This window comes from Gallinula chloropus (assembly GCF_964237585.1).
Source record: "Gallinula chloropus genome assembly, chromosome: 1".
Classification (NCBI taxonomy): Eukaryota; Metazoa; Chordata; class Aves; order Gruiformes; family Rallidae; genus Gallinula; species Gallinula chloropus.
Window position 1 is genome coordinate 176,671,910 of NC_140085.1, and position 23,945 is coordinate 176,695,854.

A 23,945-nucleotide genomic window follows, 5' to 3' on the forward strand; every position below is an offset into this window, starting at 1 on the left:
GGTCATTAAAGTAATGTCTGTAGATTAATATTCTTGTAGGACTTGTCATTTATGTTGTAGCAGTAAGACTTCTAAACCAATGTGAAGAGGATGCTGCAACTATAAAATGTCCTTACCAAGAAAAAAGAAAAAAAAAAAAATCTCTGGAGCCACCTTTGGGATTAAGAGCTCTAACATTTATGCAAGTAATAGATTTTGGTTTGAGTAAGCATTTCCTACTCCAAATACTACCTCACATAAGGAGGTATACATCAGAGTCTTCTTTAAACTCTCGCTCCTGCTATGTGTAAATGCTTTTATTCTTTCCCTTTCTTCTGAATCATGAAAAGTTTCTTCTCTCAAGTTGCAGAGGAGGGGAGGAATAAATATCCTTACTAAAGCATTGGAGGCTATGCTTTATTTTTTCTTGCCTTAGTCCAAGGTTGTAAAAGAGCCAAGAACCTCCTCTGTCATTGTTGCAAAGCTAGCGGAAGAGAAGGTCATGTCTGCAACTTTTCCTTCAAACTCAGTCTGCTGCTGCTTCTATTTCTATGCTGTTCACTGTGACGCTTATCTTCACTCAGCAATACCTCAGTGGTTGTACAGAAGTACAGTCTTGTTACTGCATACCAAAATATTCCTGCTCTGAAGCTTGCTGACAAAAGTTCCTTGATTTCTCTGGCAGCTTCTATCCACTGAAAACTATTAAATGCAAGTATGAAGTCTTTGAATCACAGACTGCTGGAGTCCAAGAGACCATTCCAGAAATGTCATTATGTGTTTGTTCTGTCCTTTTTATAGATGCCTGCTATTGGCTACTAGGGTGTGAAGGGTGCAGGGCTAGGTGAACCTTTGATCTGACCTTCCTGGGTATTTTGTGCCAAAGCCAAACAAAAAGGGTCTTGCCCCCCACCCAAAGCTGCCCAGAAGCTTTCCTTCGATTACGCTCAGTCATATAATCCAGCCCCTCATCTCTGTAGCACAACTGCCAGTATGACTGATCATTGTGCTTATATTGTGATTTATCAGTTTTTCATGAATTTGAGTGGAAATAGTAATGTTTCTCCCTGTGCTCAGTGAACTCCCATCAGAGGCACACAGTAACCGTACATGCCCATACACAGATATTTAGCTATATATATTTTTATAAGAAGATATGTTCATTTATGAATGCTACTAGAGTGGTTTAAACTCATTTCCAAATTAAATTGTAATTCAGATGTCTCAATGATAGATGGTTTGATTTGGGTTTTTTTTTTCCCTCTATCAAACAACACTAATGAAAATACTAGATTTTTGCTAGTCTGGAGAGCAGAATAGCTGTGTTCTTGTCAGTGTTGTTGGAGTTGGAGCTGTGGTCTGTAAAGAAAATAGAAAAAACATTCTTTAACAGTGAAACTTGCTGACTGACTTCTTCATATGTAACCAACAGTTCTCACTATTAGCTGTCCTATCAAATTTTAATCTTTGATAACAGTGCATATGGTTGAACTGGTTTGGTTATAAGAGATTAAATATATGTAACTAAACCTTAGCATTCTGCTTAATTTAGCATTTGTATATTTCCTCTAAAAATTCTCAACATCCCTAGAGAATAGAAAAAGGACTAGAAGAGGATTGTGTCTTTAAACTGTCTTTTAAAAATATTATCAGGTAATGCAATATATAATGCATTACTTAAATATTCAGTGGGTTTGAGTTGATGAGTGAGTAGGTGTGTATGTAGATAAATAATTTCATTTTGAGAATGTTAGTTACTCTCTGTGGATGTGGTAGAAGGGTAAACTCTTTTTTGCTGTACCCATGTTTTGATTTTCCATTGTAGATGGATAACCTGTTCTAGCATTTGACCACTCTCAACAGGAAAAAAAAAATCTTGTTTGAATGCCATTTCCTGCAATTCAGTTTGTGTATGTTGCCTCCTACACTGTCTCTGGGCACCTCTGAGATTAGTCTGGCTAAGTCATCTTACACCCTACCCAGTCTCCCATATATTGATAAGATTCCCCATAGCCTTATCTTCTCTGGGCTGAACAGTCCCAGGTCTCCCATCATGTTCTCATATGAGAGATACTCTAATCCCCTTGATTATCTTTGTGGCCTTTGACTGACTGTGGACATGTTTGTGCCTCCCTTGTACTGGAGAGCCTGGACCTGGACCAAGCACTGCAGGTATCTCTCGCCATTGCTGAGCAGAGGGTAGGATAATCTCTCTTGACCTACTAGCAATGCTTTTCTTTGGTTATCTTTGCCACAAAGGCACAATACTGACTCATGGTCAATGTTGTTCACCAGAACCCCTAACATTATTTTTTTAAAAAGACTTTTTCCAGCCAGACTTCCCTCACCTGCACTAGTGTATGGGATTATACCTCATCACATGCAGGTCTTTTGTTGAGTTTCGTTAAGATTCCTGTCTACCCATTTCTCCAACTTGTCAAGGTCCTTCTGAATGGGAGTATGACTATCTAGTGTGTCAGCTGGTACTCTGAATTTTGTTCCATCATCCAAGACATGAAGGAAAAGGTTACAAATATTGGCCCTGGTATCAAGTCTTGGGGTACTCCAAATGCTTGGCGCTTTTTTTTTTCCTTATGCTTATATAAGTCACATTTACCTCAGGAAAACATTTTTTTTTTGTGATCTCTCAGAGAAAAATTTCCTTTGACAAAGTTTTACAGGATCTGGAAACAATATAAATGATCCTGGATAATCCCTGTGGAATATGAGATTACAGCAGCTTTCTTCCCAGAAAGAATGGGATTTATAGACTCATGATGAACATCAGAAATTTGTACATTTTTATAATAAAGTTCAATATTAAGATGATTTCACATACTTAAATGGGGAATTGTGATCCAGTTGAGATGCAGAAATAGATAACTTACGTCACTGAAGTAGTTTTGTATCGCTGTGGTGCAGAAACACCTCTAAACCACACAGTTTGTTTTTTATGGTGTGAGTTACTGACCTTAATTTCAGCAACCAGTTCGAAAGGAGCAGCTGTCTTTCAGAGTGCACGCAGGATGCATTAGTTTGCATTGCACTTGTTTTCTGCTCTTTTGAACTTGGGACACACTTTCACTCACACGCGTAGAGTCAAACTCTATTTCCGTACCGTAAAAGCACTTTAGGACAGCTCATCGATGGAACAGTTTCAGGAAGAGCAAACTAGATGGCATAAAACCCACTCCCATCAGCTAGAAGATTTATGGAATGGGTCATTAGTGGAAATCATACCTCGTTATGGTACACTTGCCTAGGGCTTTGAAGCACTAGCAGAGGCTTACTACTTTGTGTTGGGCATCGGTAAGAAATGTAACTGACTCTTCTGATTCTAGACTAGACTGTTTATGTGATTTCTGTGAGAGATAGAAATGTCTTCCACTTTTGGGAAGGGCTGGTGCGTCCCTTTCTCCTGAATTAACTGCTGAGGAGAGACAAGTGAATGGTGATATTTCTGGCAAAAAGCTGTATTTAACACTTTTTAAATCTAAAAGGAACTGTCCTTTCAGCAAGTCCATCCAAGGCACACTTTGCAGCTATTTCTGCTTTGCACCTGTATGTTGGAAATTTTCTTTTCCTCACTGTAATGTAACAAGGCTCTTGCAAGACTTGATTAGGGGCAAAGGAACCGGTGTCATGACTCCAGTCTGCACCTTAGCTGAAACTTGGACTTATGGCCGTGTATTCCTTCACTCACCTGTCAGTAAGGGTTTTCTGAGTAGTGATATGGCTTTTACCAGAAAAAGCCTTGGATCAAGTTCAAGTTGAAGTCTGTATGTGCTGTACATTTTCTGGACAAAGGTGCCTTTAACATCCACCCACAGTTTCTATGTAAGTTTGTATCTGAATTTCATTGGAATGAAGTCTGAGTTTAGGCAGTCACATTTTTAAACATTTTGAAACCTTCCCTTCTCTGGAACTTAAAATGGCTTTGTATTTTTCTGTTGGCAATATAGGAGCCTTCAAAAAGTCTTCTGACATGTTCATACATAAGGCTGAATCTGGCTGCCTGAGAGTCTTGAGATTTAAAGGGTGGAACCAATCCAGAATATTGGAGCTTCAGCACTAATGGCTGAAATTGTCTCCCTTTGTGATCTCTTGTTCTGCTCCCTGTAGCTTAAGTCACTCAACTCTATACCATTGCAAAAGCTTTTGTCTTGTGACATTCAGAGAATGGTCTTTCAATTTTTGCTCAGATGGAGACCTTTAGTCAGCTGAACATTGTTTTCTAGGCTATACTGGTCAAAATCAATCACTATACAAGAATACAGGACTTGAAAGTAAATATGCAGCATTAACAAATATAAAAGATGCATCCGTGTTTTTTTTTCACCTTCACCTTGTGTGAATAATTTAGGAAAGTCTCTGCTGTCATTGTCCCAGGATGGGTATTTGGTTGACTCTGAAAGTTTTGAACATTAAGGCACTACACACGATGTAGCTAAACTTGGAAGAAGGCTGCAAAGGGATTAAATTTTACCTGATCAAAACCAGGGAACAGTATATCCAACCTGAATTATATCCAGAGATGATGGAGGGGGGAAACAGTTTATAATCTAGTTAAGCAAGAATAAAAAATATTAATTCTGGTAGTTATCAAGTTGTAAGATCAGGACTCAGTTCTTCAGAGAAGACAAACAAATCCAGTAGGTGCAGCACTCTAAGTTTGTCTTTAACTTATATAAAATCTTGAATTTGAAGATGATAGATAATTAAAGACTTTGCTAATTCAGATAAGTTGATGAGTTAGCCCTCAAGTTTTTGCACCCTTCTGTTATAGCTATCAAAAACTAGGGTCTGTTTTTAATGTATACATTTGTCCAAATTCTTCAGTTTTAATTTCAGATGAGGCTTTAGTATTCAGAAGTTTGCTTTAGGACATGTTTCTTTCCAGTACTTATAGCATAACAAAAAGCTGTATGTAATTGCTGTGGCATAAATAGATCCCAGCAGAAAATGACAGTCAGTGTCTCTGTAGATAAATCTCTTAAGTGCACAGACTGAGTAGGCAACATCAACAGAAACCATGGTAAATAATTCTGGGTTTGTTTTATTCTGAAGCTCCTTAGTATTTTTCTTATTAAGAGTTAAAAAGAAAAGCAGGGTGTTTTTGGGGTTTTTTTGTTTTTTGTTTTTTTAAAGGAGTAGCTGAATAAGGCTTTGAGATTCCTTGAAAGAGAAAAAGGATATATTATTACATGTTTTTCTCCTGGTGAAATGAACTTCTGGAGTCCTAGTGTTGAGCATGATGTTTCAGTTTATGTTGGACAGAAGCAGGGGAACTGTAAAAATGAAATATTTTTTCATCTAAAGTGTGGTGAGTTGACGGCATCTGTACCCCAGGTGTCCACCAAACTGCTCTTTCACTTTCCTCCTCAGCAGGACAGGAGTTGGGGGAGAAAAGAAAATGGGAAAAAAAACCACTTTGCGGGTCAAGATAAAGACACTTAATAAAGCAAAAGACTGTGTGCAGACACAAAGGAAAACAAAACATCTATTCTCTCCTTCCCATCAGCAGTCAATGTCTGGCCAGTTTCGGGGAAGCAGGGCTTTCTGTACATGTAGCAGTTGCTCCAGAAGACAAACATGCTAAATGACAAATGTGCCCCTTTTCTCCTCCTTTCTCGTTGCTTTTATTGATGAGCAGACATCATATGGTATGGAATTTCTCTCTGGTCAGTTGAAGTCAGCTGTCCTGGCTGAATTCCCTTCCAAGACCTTGCCCAGCCCGCTGTTGAGGGGGGTTGGATGTTGTAGATACAGCCTTGGTGCTGTGCCAGCGCTGGTCAGCAGTAACCACACCTTTCTGTCTAGCAACACACGGCACAGGGCTGTGAGAGCTGCTGTGGGGGCCAGGAACTCCATCTCAGCCAGACCCAATACAAAAAGTGATCTCATTGCATAACTCCTTGTTTTAAAACCATGTTGCTAATGATACTTGTGATTCCATCGTGTCAGTGGAGTACTGCTCCTGGAATTCCGGTATATATCATTTGTTCCTTAATAAGTACATAAAATGCATGAGTCATTACAAAATGCAGTATCTGTTCCCATCATTATAAGACATACTGAAAGTTGTACTCTAAAGCTTATGATACTCAGCACACTAAAGGAGAAGGATCTCTAATATTCTTAACATTTTAAAGACCTAATTATGAAATTATGTAGTTTATATCTGAATTGGCACAGAAATGTCAAGGGCAAAACTTACCAGCTATTTTGGCAAGTTTACTTCTGCTTTAGATAGTATTTAAAAGACAGTTGTATGAGTTTTAATTAGGTATGATATTAAAAAGTATTTAAATCTCCTATTCCGCAATTGAAGGAAAAGAGATCGTTTAGATCATAAAAGGGTATATTTCTCAAAGGAATCACTGTGGGTTATGTAGCTATCTGCAAGCCAACTGGAACTAGTAGTTCTAGGATGTCAAAAGATTGATACACTTGACTAATTAGGAAGCCAGTTGGGACTGGTGACTGCAGTCTGCAGCAGCCTGTGAAAGCCGATTTAAAGGTCCCATAGGAAGTATTAATATTGAACAATATTTGCGACTCTTATACTATCACTGTAGCAATATTGTATGCAGTTCTCCCAGAGCAATTTAAAAGATTTCTAAAATACTGCACGGTACACTTTCATTTCTTAAACTTTCCATCATATGAACTTGGGCAGTATTATAGGTAGTATGGATATTAATAGACAGCTGTGTTTAAGTTTGTAGAAGGCATCACAGTCAGCTGTTGATGTAGGCATCAAAAAGGAGCATTTGGAGCCTGACTGAAGGTATAGGAGTTTAAAAAACAGGCATTCTGCATGTTTTGGTTACATAGATTATTAACTATGAAGACTTCTATTTGCAGTGGTTAACTTTTTTCAATACATTCATGCATACAGGAAAACTAATTGAGGAGTTTTTAATTCAACTTTCTCTATACTCCACTTATTCTGTTATTAACTGTTTTGCATGTCAATTGAAGTACTAATCTATAATCCAGTTTGTGACTGCAGTATATTTCAGATAAGTATGAAAACCAGATACTACCCATAAATGTTCCAGCTATGCTTAAAAAAAAAATCAGTTGTGGTTTTGCAGTATTTCTATTCCATTATTTAAAATTTATTTATTTGATGTGTCTTTTTATAGTATAGCCGATTATGCACCAAGATTTTTTCTACTGAAAACTGTTAAGTTTTTGAAGTAACTATGAAATTCACAGTAGTCTTGGATAGGCTTGAAAGGAAATAAATGACATGCTGAAATAGGATTGAAATTTTTCTTCTGTTATTCCTAGATCCTAAAACAAAGCCTATGAACTCTTTTCCATAAACATCTATCATTTTTTTTGTAGCTATGCTTTTATTCATTTTTTATTTTTTTATATTACTATCACCCAAAATGCTTGTAACTTTCTTCCAACATCCATCTTGCATTTGCCTCAAAATTTCTTCAACTTCCGTTTCAAACTATTCACTGAGTGTTTTCTTTCCAGGCATTAAGTATTTTAGAGAACTGTATGACATCAGATGGAGAAAAAGTTAAACAAAAAAACCCAACCTCCCCAAAACCCCTCCACAAAACAAACAAGCAAGCAGAACAAACTAAAAACCCCAGGAAGCTGAATACATAATCTGATTAACTTTTTTAAGGTACAATCCAAGCCATCTAGGTCATTAGTCATAAAAGAGCAAAGTTTAGTGTAATAAAGTATGTTATAGGAAATGCAAAGCAAGAGGTAAAAAAATATCTGTATTTCAGTCTTCAGACCCTAATGGTCTTTTCCAACCCAAATGATTCTGTGATTCTAAGGGCTTTCTTTGACTACAGTTTGGATGTCTCAAGAACCAGTATCTTGGGAGAGCAGCGAAGTAAATACAAGTAAGGAAGAGGGTTATCCTTAGAGGACTATTTTATATATTTGATTTTTTTTTAAATTATGAAAATTAAACAAAAATCACTTTCTAAACACAAATATAAATGTAGAATTAACAGAATTTAAAGAATGGGTGAAAACCACAAGCAAAAGGAACAGAAGTTTTAATTAAATGCAATTTATAGTACAATTGCACAAAACCAGATTTTAGAATAACCAGTGTTGGGCCTTCTGTAAATAATAAAGTAGTCGCTGCTATAATAGAAAAAAGTGACAAAAGTGTTTATGAAAATCTAATTTAAATTAGAGTCAATCTGTTGTGAGCTTTACATATTTTTATATGTGTATTTCTATAGCATTTTTGTATCTATAAAGTCTTACTGTTTTACGAGGAGTTTGCCACTGTGTCACTTTAAATGTTTGAAAAACATTTTCCTTTAATTTGTGGTCAGAAGAGCTCAAATTTTGAGATAATAAATTATTTTTTTTAGAATTGGTAACATTATTTGCATATCTCAAAGTATTGTGCCTTTTTTTAGTTTACTTTCCAGGCTTAGGGTTCTCAGAAGCCAAATTAGATTCAACTTGATGTAGTGGTAGAATAATGACAGAAAAATGTGTCATGTTTTGGCCCATGCTGATTTGACAGTACTTTGCCAGACCTTCCTCTCTCCAACTTTGAGCTTTTTTTTGGTCTGAATTAGTTTTGTTGCCCTTGATACCACTTGCCTTGGAAAGATGCCAGGATCCTTCATGGCTTATTGAAAGATGGAATTTAGTTTAAGGAGGGAAGCAAATAGAAATTGTGTTGGAAAGCAACATTTTCCATAATAGTTGTCCCCCATATTGAGATTGAGAAGGTTGTTTTGCTTCTTTACTTGTAGTCTAGAGCTTTCAGAATTTAATGTTGTGGCATCTTGTTATACCCATCAGCGCTTTTAGAACCTGATTTGACTACTCATTGTTAGCAATAAGTGCAGAATCATGTGGTGTATCTGACTGTATCTTAGGTATGTGTTGACCTGGGGAGTTTCGCCCTGTGAGGCGTAATGAGGTTTCTATCATGTAATCCTTTGTTCCTCTGTGGTGATTTTTTGGTCACGTAGTAAATCCCTGACGATGTGTTCTTTGTCCTCCCAGGCATGACACAAGGGGTTAACAACATTCAAAAATCTAAGATTTTCTTACGTGTTCGTTTGAGGAAATGGAAGTAGGGTGTTTATTGCTTGTGTTTAATTATAATCTCACAGTTACATTTGTAATTCTTTAAGGGGGATATCATATGTATGCTTGTAATACCAAGAGTAGAATTTTTTCTGAACAACATCAATTATTTAATATTGGGCAGAGGTTATTAAATATGAAGAGAAAATGGATTTTGATTAAGGCTACCTATGGATATCACTCTGTATCCTATCCAGTCCAATATTGTTCACTCAGCTTCCTGCTGAGAAACAATTTCAACTTTTTATAACAATAACTGAAATGATCTCTTGTCTAATACAGCAAATCGTTTAAGGGACAGCTCTTGAAAGCTGACATGAAACTGATTATTTGCAGTTGCAAAAGGGTTCTGAAATGAAAATATGAGTGAAATGACATTTCACTTAAAACTGTGTTTGACTCTCAGTGTAGAGAAAGAGGAATGTGAAATGAATGGAATAAAATTTGGCCCGGTTCCATGTATAGAGGACTGAATCTGTTGTGATTAATTGCAAGAGAGTAATTTGTGAACGTTAAAACCCTGGTATAAGCTTGAAATAAATGGTTTTAATAATACCATTAATATATTGTTGCTGGTTATTGTTATTATTATTTATGTCTTGATACTACTGTGATAACACAGAGGGTTCGTTCTCTGTCTTTACAGAAGGTGAGGAGACTGGAGTGATGGATAGCCTCTTGGAGGCCTTGCAGTCAGGTGCAGCTTTTCGAGACCGAAGGAAAAGGACACCAAGGTCTAAAGGTGAATATTCTGGTTTATATTTTATTTCCCAGAGAAAGTTAGAAACAGTGGTCTAGAACTTAAACAGTATTGGGTTTAATTCTTTCTTGCAATGACAGCTCTGAGGGATGTTCAGGCTGTTTTGCTGATGTCAGTAACAATTTGCTAGATTTAGCATAGCCTGATTATTATGACAAGACTTTTTGATGCAGCCACATATCCTTTAAGTTTTTAGGATGTAGAGTTGAATAGGGAAAGTAAAAGTCATATTTCCCCACAAATAAATAGAATTATTTAACTAGTACATAACTGTCACTTTACTCGTAGAAATACCGAACTTGTCAATTAATTTTGTTGTTACAATACTGCAGTAACTTTCCAAGATGTGTTTTATTTCCATTGTTCCCTTGCTTTTGCAGACACACCACAAAATCTCAGTCCAACCACACAGCGGCCTGTGCTGAAAGCCTGTAACCATGGTAATGAACCACATTCATGAATTGCATGCTCTTCTTAACTTAGCTTACATAGTTGATATGTGCTTTCAAATGACTACTGTGATTTTGTTCAGTTTTCTACATTGTGAAATACTAAAACCTTATCGGAATCTGCTTTTTTTAAGAATCACCTGAATATTACATCCTGAAACTATTCTTATTGATTACTTTGCAATGCTCTTCTTTGTTTATTATTTATTTAAAATTTGGTTATGTTTTTATAGTACTTTTCTAATCCTTAAAGACACTTATGCCAGGATTTTGTAATGGATTATGAAACTATTATAGAAAGCGGAGATTGCAGAATATTTTATGTTACTAAGTGCCTATGATACAGAATCAGAGAACTTCTTGCATACATTGTGTTTTGCTTTGTCTTGGTTTTTGTTTGTTTGTTTTTTATACTATAGCTGGAATGGTTTAAGCTATCAGTTACCAGTATAATTCAAAAGTGATGATGTATCAGCAAAGTAATAGTAAATTAATAAGTTAGTTCATGGCAAAATATTTCTCTAGATTTTGAGCACAAGTCTTCGGTTTATTCATTGACTCCTGAACTATCTCACTGTAATCAGTAGGACTCGCTCATATCTGAAAATTTACAGTGAGGGCATGGGTGCTTTTTAGCTCTGTTTGTGTTAGACAATCCACAGAATCTTACTTTATTAGCTGTGTTTTAATTAAGCTTGAAGAGTCCAGAGTGACTGTTTTCAATAGCTCATAGCTACTGGTCTTGGGAAAAAGTTCATGTATGTAGTACCTCTGTTGAAGAAACATTCTCATTGAAACTTAAAGAAAAAAACCCCTCCTTTCTTAGTTGTTTTAAGTAGAATGCATTATCCTTTGGTATTTAAATGCACTGCAGAATTTATAAATCAGATGGCATCAAATTGATAATATTACTTAAACCTCATGTTTCTTAAGTGTCTATAGCCAAAAAAAACCAACCCAAACATACAAAATTTGGCATTATTAAACACAAAATTAAAGAAGAAAGAGCTGGAAGGACAGTTTTAAGATAATTAATTCACTTAAAGGAACTGGCTCAAAGAAGACTCGAGTATATTTGACAGATGCTTGTCTAGCACATAACATATTGATATTTGAATAATGACTACAGAGCACATCTGAATTTATCCTCTAAGTGTTTCTGCTTGTAAGAACAAGTATGTTGAATGCTGTTTTTTCTCAACCCATTCTAGCTGTCTGTCTCCACTATGGACAGACAGTGGATTTTCCTGTTTTTAAACTAACTGCATCTGGACAAACGTTAGGGACATGTTTTATGTTTTGGGTTGAAACCAAAACACCAAACCCAAGCAAACAACCACCCACCCCTTCAAGATTTTAATTTTGCAAAATCTTAGCCTAACCTGGGGACCAGCTTGTACATTGGATGGATATAATTTGGTAGTGACATTTGAAGTTCAGATATTTGATTTGGAGATAACAGTAAATATAAACTCTTGGATTCTTTGTTGGTTTTACCAAAGTAATTTTTTTCACAGAGCATTTTAAGACAATCTGATTCTAAGATATTTTAAAAAGAATCTGTCTTTTCTTAACACCTGTTTTATGAGCTTGGGAATGGGATAATACTTTGTTGAGCTTGCATTTAATGAATTGATTAGCATGCTTTTCATTTGTTGACACTTGTCAGAGTAAGTACATGTAACTTCTTCCTATCTTGAACCAACAAATCACTAATCTTGGTGTCGATTTTGGTGAGTTCACTTACCAAAGCCTTTTGGACTGTTTGATAGAAATATATGGTCATTGGTTGGTTTGGTCATTGAATTCAGCTTTGAGGTAAGCTTTTTTGGGAGGTATTTTTTTTTCCTCCCCCCCCCCCCACAATTCCAAGTCTATGTATGTTGAGAATTAGCTTTCTTTTTGGAAGATCAGAAATTATGTAGGTTGCATAATACCTAAAATGAATACTAGACCCTGAGTATGAGAGTTTATCTTTAAGTAATAAAACATCACTGAAGTTAACAATGTAGCCGGTCAAAGCAAAAACTATAAAGTTTCTTTATTTTATGTTTCTGAGATCAACATTATATAATACCAGGTTTTTTTCAGTACTGTCTTCTGCATCATTTTTTCTTGCACTTTAGAGCTAATATAGATACATACGCAATAACCTATTCTCGCTGTGTATCTTTGTAGAATAAGTGATGGATACAGTACAAAATGGTTTATTATATAAACACTGTATAAAGAAGAAGTCCGTGATTTCAGCCCACCAGAAAAATTAGGATATGGCATTAGACAGAAGTATTGACTTCATCTTTCTTTGGTTTGCTGTTTTTCCCAACCTAAAATTTCAGATGGATGCTAAATTTTCTATCATGGCAAAAAGCCACTGGCTTACTCTAAGCTTAAAATATGTGCAGGTTGAAAAATGTCCCTAAGCAGCAATTCAGGTGCTTTCCTTATTTGCCTCTGTACTGGTTTTGGCTGTATTGGTTAACTGGGAACTGCTTATTCTGCTCAGACTATCAGATTCACTTGTCATAGATATACTTTATTAACACACACTCTAGATTCATGCCTAGGAGGAACTTTCTTGACTCATCACGCAGTCAGAAATAATTAGAAGCCATGACATGAAATGTCTGCCCTTTATTCACTGTAACAGTCTCTGTTGGGCAGGTGCCATCAAGTTCTAGATAATCTCTTTCAAAACAAGCCAAAAATAAGTAAGTGAATAAAAACTAGTTTGGTCTTTAAGCTATTTCTCTGAAAAAAATGGAATAGAAATTGGACCCAAGCATAGAGTGGAACTAGGGAGCAGGTCCATGTCTCACAGGGGATTGCAAGGGAGAGAAATACAGCCAGGATGCACACTTTGTCCATAGCCATAACATAAATGGAAGCGGGAAGGAAATGTCTAACCATTGCCATTGCCATCCTCAGTATGATACTGCTCAAGGTGACAACCTATCACTTTCTCATTAGGTGGACCCAAGCCCTATAAAGCAAAGTACAGAGAGGAGTGTGCTAACGCTACTTAACTTTAGAACTGAGACTGAAATAGTTTTCTTTAACTAAGTGGACTGCTTAAGGGAGAAAGAAACAAAAAAAAGAAGAAAAGAAAACAAAAGGAGGGATAGTAAATTTAATTGACTATTAGCCATTTGCTGGCCATTTTTCTCTTCATGATCTGGTAGTGAAAGGTCTGGTAGTGTTCTGATTAAAAAAAGAGTACTTGTTCTCGTGCTGGATCCCAGCGCAGCCTCTTGGGTGTGTTATTTTATTTTCAGTCTTACTTCACTCTTCTTTTATTGAATAGATTGCCTCTTTCTAACATGGTATGTGGTTTTTGTCAAGTTTAAATCTACTCTATTTCAGTGAACAGAATTACCAATTGTATTTTTTCTGCTTGTGACAAGGCCCATCAAGTCAGATAATTTCTTGCTGAGGAAAAGCCCTGCTGCATAACTAATAGAAAGAACATACATTTGAAATCACTAGGTCTTGGAAATGTTCTAAGACCTTAAGAATACAAATAATTTTCACAAGTTTTTTGCTGACATGATTGGTATATTTATTTCCTTTGTTTCCACTCAGGGTGCTTTGTATTTTTAAATTAACAACTGAATTACATGTATGTTCAAACTACTTGTTTATGTTACGGTTTGCTTTAACTGCAAAGAGCCATAAAGTGCAATAAATATTGTGGTATATGCTTTTGCTGCAATTCCCATTTGGAGCAGTCTATGACACAAGTAGAGTATTAGTATAGTTTTAGTGTTGTACTTTGGTAAGGTTTTGATTCAGTAGCATCTGGCAGGGGAGCTTTTTGATTTTATTTAGGGAGCAGAAGAAAGCACTTAATTTTCAATGATCAGGATTTTGCACATTAGAAGATCATTTCAAGCAGCTAATAGCTGTGGCTGATTCGAGTTTATCAGTTATTTACATATATATATTATTGTGTTCAAAAGGCTGAGTAAAGATACAATAAAATGGAGGTTAAAAAAATGAGAGATTACTTTCTGGGACTGCAGAGGTTGAAAGAAGTCTTTCTGTTGTAATCAGTAATTGCCTTGTGGACTACACCTCCAAAGGTAACAATAAGGTCTTGTTTCAATATTCAAATCTTCCATGGTAGGAAATAGTTGTAATTACGGTGGCTGTTTGTTCAGTAGATCTATAAACAATAGAATAATTTTCATGTCACATTTAGTCTGAAGCATTTTAAACACCTCTGTTAAATAAAATCCTTGTCAAGCAATATCATTCTGGTCCCAATTAAGCAGAAGAAAAACCTTTTTTCATGTTCACTGTGGGTTTTTTTCATCCCTTATTCATAATAGAACTGTCATCTGAGGTTCATATTAGTGTCCCCGCTACCTTATTTTTGACAATCATAGCTGACAGTGAGCTCAGGCTCATCTTAATTCTTGAAACCAACAGTGCAACTACTTAGGGCTCAGTGTTTTATTTCATCATTGCTGTATATGACAGCAAACTATGATTGACAGTTCAACCTAAATTGTTCTTATTATTTTTTTGTAAATCTGCGTATGTTGCTGTCCTTTCCACAGCTATGTGTAGTGAGCATTAGGAAGTACCTGACATTGGAGTGCCTAACAATTAAACATGCGAAGATGACCTTTTACCCAGTACAACTTAGTAGTAAAGATGTGTTCTTGAGGACTACCAGTTCTTCATGGTGGTTACTGTTTCGAAGGCATTATGCATGTTAGCATATGTTAGCGCTTCTTTCTGTGTATGATCTAACACCATCAGTATTTGAACCCCTGTGGAAAACAAAAATGGTAAAGCTTTGTGAGGTTTTTCTCAGTAGGCAGGTTTCCTCAGCAGACTTGGAGCATCTGTAGGCACTGTTATGAAATGAAAACATTTAATAGGATTTCTATTAAAAAACCACAAAATGTAGTTCTCAGCTGTTCCCACTTTAAGACCAAAGCTTCACTTCAATATTGACTTCATAGGTCAAGTAAAATTGCTGCTTATTCTAACCGAAATAATTCCCCTGAAACCATCTGCACTGTTTATTATAAAGATTTTTTTTTTCCTAGAGCAGACAGCAGAGATCAAAGAAACTGTGACCATAAGAGTCAATTTTGCATGTGTGGGGGGGAAAGAAAATATCCAGACAAGGAAAGTGAATTGACTTGGTTTTATTTCTTTTTTTAGACCTATTTCTGCTTTGCCATAGTTGCATACACATACAGTCTCTCATAGAGATAGCCCTGAAGAATTTACCCCAAAATATCTAAGAATATGCTTAATTTTGAGTTTTTAGGTTCTTTTCCTGGTGATCTCCCTCTCTTGTAATTAAATGCTGGAGTGGAGAATGTATTCAAGTCAGAAGGGATGGCAGCCAGCAAGAAGAGTTCTGGATGAAAAATGGCAAAGTTTGATTTATTTTTTTCAGATCCTTTCCAACAAAGTTAATAAAAACAACCTTTATAATAAAGACTGACATAAATAGAGGTATAAAACACCCATTTATTTTTTATTTGTTTTTAAGCGCCAAATGCTGCAAAGTGGATGCAAGCACTCTTAAAATGGAAAAAGGTGCTTCAAATTAGAAGTAAATTACTGCTGTGAAAACAGTGGTATAGAAAGAAAAAACATATCTTCTTAACTTGCCCTTAGTATAAGACAAAACACACTCTCAACTTAAGAACTACCCATATTTAGGAAAGTTGGTGAAGGATTTGTCCTACAGAAAAATAGGTGTCTATTTTATTACTCCTCTTTTATTATCTCCTCTCGAGAGATTTCCATTATCAGCTCTCATGAATGACATGACAAAGATGTCCTACTATTCTGTGTCTTATATAATTAAGAATTATATGTGAACATATTATAGACAAGAACGAGAACCAAAGCTTTTTAAGATTAAAAATTTTAGGTGCCACCTTGAGACAAGGTGCACTTTATAATGGGGCTTATTCTCCAGAGGACTGATGACTTCATCCCTATTGTGAGACCCTTTGAAGATGTCAAATTAGGCACTCAGAAGGGATGATTGCTTTTGTAAATATCTTGCCAGTGTTCATTGGTACTAGTTGAATAAGACCGCTTCTCTCAAGGGAGGCAAGGGCATTTTCTGCGAGATAAGAACTGTGGCAAAGAGGTGACATTTGAAAGCAGTGACACTGTATATTTCATAATTGCACATACAGTAAATGTCAGCTTCAGAACTGTCTAGCTAGGTAACCAGATTTCCAAAAGCTACAGCAAGCAAGTTATATATTCAGAGCAGTCTTCTGAATATGCATCAGTGGACAATCTCAAATCTGGGAAAGGAGCTGTAAATTACCAACAATTTACCCACATTTGTCTTTGCATTGTTTAGTCACGCAGAACTTCCCATTCGAAGACAATTACTGAGTTGATCTGTATAGCAAAGAGGTTCTGACATTTTCAGAGTACTTTTTAAGTTTTTCCATATTTGTTAAACAGGATTTTAGGTATAAATTAACCAGACTTTTTCACTTCTGTTTTCTGAAAGTTAAAAACAAGTAGTATCTAAACCCCTGCCTCTTTCTTCAAAGGCTTTATGAACTCTGATACAAATAGAATAAATTATGTTTTTACCAACTGAACAACATCCATAATGCTCTTTGTATTGATAAAGGGGTTATATGTATCTCTTTTAATTAAAAAAAAAAAAAAAAAAAAGAAATATTGGATAGGGAAGTTCCATCAGCTGAGCATTAGAAATTAATTTTCCCTGGCCAAATGACTCCCATCGGGAACAAAACCTGAGATGGAAAAAAATAGCACATCAGTCCTAACTGTAGTCTGTTTTGTGACTCAAGCAGTGTCTCCTTATTGCAACATTGTTTAGTCAGTAATTCAGAATTTCTAGAGAAAAAGCACAAAACATTACATATGAAATTATTTAAGCACACTTATTAATCCTTCTTCCCTTCCCTTCCCTTCCCTTCCCTTCCCTTCCCTTCCCTTCCCTTCCCTTCCCTTCCCTTCCCTTCCCTTCCCTTCCCTTCCCTTCCCTTCCCTTCCCTTCCCTTCCCTTCCCTTCCCTTCCCTTCCCTTCCCTTCCCTTCCCTTCCCTTCCCTTCCCTTCCCTTCCCTTCCCTTCCCTTCCCTTCCCTTCCCTTCCCTTCCCTTCCCTTCCCTTCCCTTCCCTTCCCTTCCCTTCCCTTCCCTTCCCTTCTCACCATGTAAGTGAATATGTTCCCTTACTGTTTTGGGGTTTTTTTCATCCTTTGGGAGAAATTAGTTTTATTTTTTTTCTTGAGTGGTTGTTACAACAGAGCAAAAAAGTGCAGTGTAAAAAAAATAATGGAGTTATGTTTCTGCCTGGTTATTTTTTTTTTCACTATAAGCCATTGCTCTGCAAAGGTACAAATAAAGGACATTGAATAGATGCAGGGAAAACAAGGGTATCATTCAGCTTCTTACGTTTGTTGGGACAGGAACACTTAGAAGCTTTACTTTCAAGTTTTGGAATACTTTGAAAGGAAATTGGCATTTTAGTTGAACCAGAACCTGTAGTTGTATCTGTAAGTTGCCTGATAACTACAGTATCATCTTTGTTTCATTCCAAAAATAGATGAGTCTTGTGTATTTCCGTCGTACATGCCTAAGGCAAAATCAACATCAATCACCCAGCAAAATAATCAGAAGCCCCAAGAGACTTTTTCTTGGTGGCTCAGAGATCGTAAGTGGTAAAGGAAAGGAAGAGTGGGAAATACAGCTTTCACATGAGTGGCAGAAGGAAAGATGATAGTCAGACTTACACCGAGTGATCTGGGATAGTGTGAGGTAGTTAGACTGTAATTCCTCTTTTCCTGTCTTGATGTAGCTTACAAATCTAAGATGAGAAGCTGTAGTTTGAAGTAATTTCAGGGATGTCTGTTTGGATTTTCGGGGGTATTGGGCTAGTCAAGAGTCTATTCTCTTTCAGCATGCACTATAAAGCAGTTTGACCCTTGTTCTTGGCATGGTAAAGTTTTTTCTGAAAAAAAAAACCCACTTTTTAAAGCATAATCATTTTAACCAAACAGAAAAATTAACTGAAGTCCATGCAAAGTCCTTGCAGATTTTACTTCCTCTAGATTTGTAAAACAAGCAGGATTGCTCATGTATACTCTTTTTTCCTTGAAAGACCACAGCAATACCTTGTTAGTAGGCATGCTCTTTTTGCTACAATATTTTGTCTTGGTATCTTAAAATGAAAACGCTTTTGTAATGCTTTATTGTCTCATATTACCTATCTAACTCCACATAGAAGAATCAAGGAAAAGACTCTTGTCTGACCCTACAAGTTTGACTGCATTTGCCTTTGATTTTCAAAAAATCTAACCCCCAAGATTTAGAAAACTAAGAGTGAATTTATCACGTTGTATTCAAACTTGCAGTCCTTGATTTTCTCTATCCTTGTGGCATAGCAAAATGATAAAATAAGAAATTGAAAAGATAACATCGAGAATACTTGGTGTCATAAACAGGGAAATGGAATGAAATCGCAGCAGATTTTCAGCATGGGCAAATAATTATTCCAGAGTTTTTCTTTTTTATCTGTTTTCTCAGGCTTTAAGCCTGTTTCTTTGTATTTGAAAAGAGATGAGTGTATATGGTACATTACAGTACAGTGCACATACAGATACTTGAATCAGCTCTGAGCAGACTGTCTACTTGAAGCAGGATAGCTTTAAGTCCAGGAACAAATCTGGGTATCCACACCACAATAAATGATCTTTCTTAGGTTTCTTTTCTATTTCTAAAATCTGCATTAATTAATTTAAAAGGGTATTTATTTGTATATCTGGAATCGATTTGTCATTTGAGGTCTGCCTTGCCCTTTGGGAACCTATACGAAGCTATAAACACATCTTTTCTGATAAATACCATATATTTTTAAAATATATATTTTTTAATAATATCTTGATAAACAGAAATAGAGGAAGCATTTTAAATAATATGAAAACATGATGTGCCTCCTGTTTTGCTCAATTGACTGACAAGTTTGGTTTATTTAAAAAACGTGATGAATTTCTGCTTCACCAAAAAGTAAATTCTAATAGCAGGAAATGGAGGAGATTGTATTAATATTGTAAGTGTTTGTTGCATGGAATGGAATGAAATCACTGCTTGTATAAACATTTGGATGAAAGAGCTTAGTCGAACCACAGGTAAACTATTTGTTGGCAAATGCCTGCTTACTGTGACACAAGTTGATAGGCTGGTGTTTTCATGGTGAGTGCTTCCAGGTCATGGTATCCATTTTACTTCAGTCACTGGATTTTTGTGGCAGGAATCTTAATCAGCCTTCCCCATTCAATATGAATATTTGAATCACTGGGCTTGGCAACGTTTGTTATTTGCAGTGGAACTCTGTGAGCAGAGGGGCTAATGAACAGAAGAGCGTTTTTTTAACTGGTCTTTTAGTTTGGTAATTGGATTTATTAACAGCAAAAGAAATTATTATCAGAATTGCGTGCCTTAACTGAGAGGCAGCAGTTTGAGGTACTACAGAGATATTTGCCAGAGAAATAAATCTCTACGGTGTAGACTGATGGGCTACATTTGTTCTTCCAGTTGTTTTCTCTAGCCTCTGGAGAAGGGATCAGAATACACTCTGTTAATAGTATAGGAACTATTACATGATAACATGAAACATCTTACAAAAAATGGTCTCCTACATAGAGGTTTCTGTTTCTTTTATAGCTTTACGTGAGGTTGGAATTTTGTTTTTTAGTGTAGTCAATATTACATTTGGTAACTTTTTTTTTTAATGTTTCTTTAGTTTGAAATACAGAGATTCCTCCCTGAATACTTCAGTTCCTTGGGAAATTTGTTTTCTCTTCCCATAAGAACTTTGTCTTGAGAAATTTATCCAAGGACCTATTCTTATTTCAGTGCGTACATATTTTTGCTGTCATTACCAGAGAAGGGAGATTTAATATACTTTTTTCCTGCATTCTGAAATAAAAATATTTTCTTTGATCCATCTTTTTCATAAGAAAGAAAACTTTATTATTTCTAATCTTTCGCTCCACCATCATTAGCTCAAGAACTGGGTGAGTCAATCTTATGAATCCAAACACGCTGATAACCCGTATGAACATGATGCCAGATTAGGCTGATGGAAGAGCTTGGGGAGAACTCTGTTAAATTTTGTCAGTGTTTAAAAATAGATATAATGTTAAATGAGAACTACATTTTAAAAAAGCTAGAAGCTGGTAAAGTTCCCTATCCTTTCCTCCGGTCCTAAATCATTCCTGGAGGAGCAGGTGGTTGTTTGGGTTTTTTCCCAGTTTACATTGTTTGATTCTTCAGCTGAGATCCATTCAGTCTGTTTTACTGATGTACCAAATATCTCCAACTGCAGTGAAAACAGTGGGATCAAAGCACCATACACATGAAGTGCTTTGTAATGCTAATTACTCTGGCATAGCCAGTATTAAAGCATTTTTTAACTGATCCCACAAAATTAATGTATGTATTTCATCTCTTGAAGATATAAAATACCTCATAAATATAGATACACAATTTAGGGAGCTTAGGCTCTTTATACTGGCTGGAGAGAGGGACAATACCTATGCAGTACAAGAGATAGCTTAGATAAATTGTTAATAGTCAATGAGTTCAGGCCTCTAATTAAACTGCTTGAGGCTGAGTGACATGAAGAGGTTTCTCCATGTTTTTATTCTCTATAATAAAGTTAATAAAATATGGCACAACACACTCAATACTGAAGATAAAACAATAGCTTGAATAGCTGCTCTTTTGGTCAGTATGTTCTCTTCTAGGCGATGAATAATACAAGTTCTTGGGGGCGTGGGGGGAAACTCAATTCTTTTGTAGGTATATATGTATATAAACATTTGCATTACATTTGACTTGCCAACTTTCTTGTGCTTCCAAATTCTAGTACTTTGATATGCAGTTCTTTCCTTTTACTATAGAGTCTATTTGTGTAATTTATATTATACTGCTAGCTGCAATGATAATATTTTTAAGTGTGCTAATGTGTCATTAGACTAGCTGGATTAAAAGTAAATGAATCAGTACAGTGGTTTAAGTTATGTAGCCTACATAGTATGCAAGGTAAGTTCATAACTTCAGCATAAAAAGGGAATCAGGATTAGTGCATGAGTAGATGCGAACTCTGTTCTGGCTATTCAGCATGGAATAAAAAGTACTTTGCTATCAGGTAATCCCTAGTTTTATAATTGTACTGTAGATGGTAGTCTTCCCCTTTCCCTAAGAAATATAAAATCGTTTTAATTCTGTGTGATCCATCATCAGGCAACTACTCAAAAAAGTAACGTTCTTAAATGCTCTCAAATGTCCAGTAGCAAAAATAAATGAAGGGCAGAGTGCATTAAGGGATTTCCAGTTGTGTCTCACAGGGCAGAGAAAACTGCTGTGAGAGAGCCCTTGGGATAGCTCCTACTCTTGCTGCCTTTAGCAATAGCTTCCTGGCTAATCAGTCTCCAAGCTTACCCCAGCGCTTTACGTCTGTTCTGTCTCTGTTGCCAGCCACTGACTGAAAACAGGACACAGCCAATTACTCTCCGCTGAGTTTACCCAGTCTCTGTTTATCCACCTAACAGCAGTTGCTCTGAGATCATTTTATTGAAAACTTGTTATGTAGTGAGATCTCCTATTATAAAATGTCGTTTTTTTTTTCCGTGGGGTCAAAAATATGAGTCTTGCAGTTTAAGATTGAATATTATATTATTTGGCATAGTTGCTTTCCGAGGGATGAAGACCAAAGCATGCTGAAACGGAATTATTTGCTTCCTTTCCCACATTTCAATGGCAGTCAATTAGAAAAAATGTTTGTCTTTATTATTAAAAGTTGAAAAATAAACTGTTTCTGACCAAGTCTTTATTCAAGCATACTACTAGCTATATCCTAATTTCTTAGTCTGGGGTCTAATCTTCTTTCATGGATCTTTTTTCTTCTTTTCTAGTTATTTCTGAAGCTGTAGAAGTGATACCTAATGATAGTTTTTTCTTCTTCCCAACCACGTCTTGTCGCTTCCTTATTCTAAACCCATCTTTCTTACTCATCTATCAGAGCTATAGTACATTGGAACATTCAACAGTACCACTTAACTGGAGTATATAAAACATTTTACTCCTATTTCAGTCTGTAACTGCAGATTTAGTCTAATAAAAAGGGCATTTTTGACCTGTACCAATAAACTATAAAATGCACTGTGGCCTAAATGAGAATATTACTTATTATAGGAATCTTCTCCACTCACATTAGTCATAAAGCTTTGGTGAAATTGTGCATGTTGAAGGCTTTCTGGCTGCTTAGTTCCTGCAAAGGAATCTCCACCTCATCTTTTCTGGGATACCTATAATAACACTATAGTTTTGATTTTGGGGTCTTTTTCCTGAAAACTCAAAGTACAAAGAGATGTATTAAAATATTTATGGTTTATATTGCTTAAGAGAAAGCTAAATGAGAGGCAGGTCTGCAAAACCTTGCCGTGCTCTCCAAACTTTGTAAAATATTTTTACGTTGAATAACTGTACTGTTTGCATCCTTTTACAGTTCCAGGGAAAAGGTGGCAAGGTGGGGTTCAATTATAATATGCTCAGATCTCCCATCCAAAACTGTGAGCCGCTCAGAGTCTTGATGTGCTCAGAAATTGCTAGAAGGTGCACTTTAGGAACTGCTAGGTCTGCTATTGCCACCATGCAATCCAACAAGGTTTTCTTCATCTGCAATTCTACAATGCTAGTTCATTGGGTAGTTGCAGGGTATTTTCTCTTACACTTAGCACTTCTCTGCTTTTAATTTAGCCCATTTTTTAAAAAGAAATGGGAATTACTTCTTATTTTTAGTTTGCAAATCTTTATTCCCTTAGCCTGCATTGACATAGTGAAAGTTATTTAAATGTTTGCAATAAGTAATACATTTCTGCAAGTGATAAGAAAACTTATTTGGTCAAGAACACTTTTTAACAAGAGTACTAACTGCATTTTATATGGAAATAAAGTTTGACTAAAATTAATCTTCCGAGGTCTAGTTTTGTCAAGCTAAACTGAACAAGTTAGGGAGAACAATAGGAAAATATGAGAAATCTGAAAGCTCTTTTTAAGCTGCCAATGTGTATGGTAGTAAAGGCCACACTCCACTGCCTTATGCTCTTGCTTTAGTTGCAGATTTCAGCCTTAATTTTATTTTAGTTATTAACGCGGAACTCACTTTACATCAAATTGCCCACCTCCAAAAACCAAATTGAGTGCACTAAAATTGTGTAATCTGTTAGTTTTCTTGGAATATGATGAACATGCTACTGGAGACGTTTACTTCAACGTGGTTTATGTTCAGAAAACACTCCAGCATTGCTGCCCTACACAAGATTTTCAGATTTTGGAGTTGCTGGTATACTTGGTACACTTGTATGAGGTATACTGACAAGAACTAGAAAAACTGAAAAAATATAATAAATATTGCCCTTGAATTGTTTCATTCTGTTGAAGCACAATGCTTCTCTGTAGCATCAACTTCCAGTGCACCTCTTTGGGACAAAAGGAGTTTGGTGGTTCTCACACCACATAGCATTAAAGGAATCATACTGGGCATTTCAAATCCTTTTAACATGTTCTTGTTTGGTTTGTCAAGGAAATTAAAGTTGAACTTTTGAACCTAAGCCATTTGCAGT

The 23,945-nt window shown here is 36.0% G+C and overlaps 1 protein-coding gene across 1 annotated transcript in view; it reads left to right on the forward strand.

The window, feature by feature from the left end:
* Positions 1-23,945, forward strand: part of DIAPH3 (diaphanous related formin 3) — a gene marked incomplete at both ends in the record, with an annotated part of 231,898 nt that overhangs the window by 161,810 nt on the left and 46,143 nt on the right. The window contains 2 exons of the mRNA XM_084266148.1: positions 9,728-9,823; positions 10,222-10,281. Of these exons, the coding sequence (XP_084122274.1) occupies positions 9,728-9,823; positions 10,222-10,281 (156 nt within the window). The remainder of the gene's footprint in view (positions 1-9,727; positions 9,824-10,221; positions 10,282-23,945) is intronic.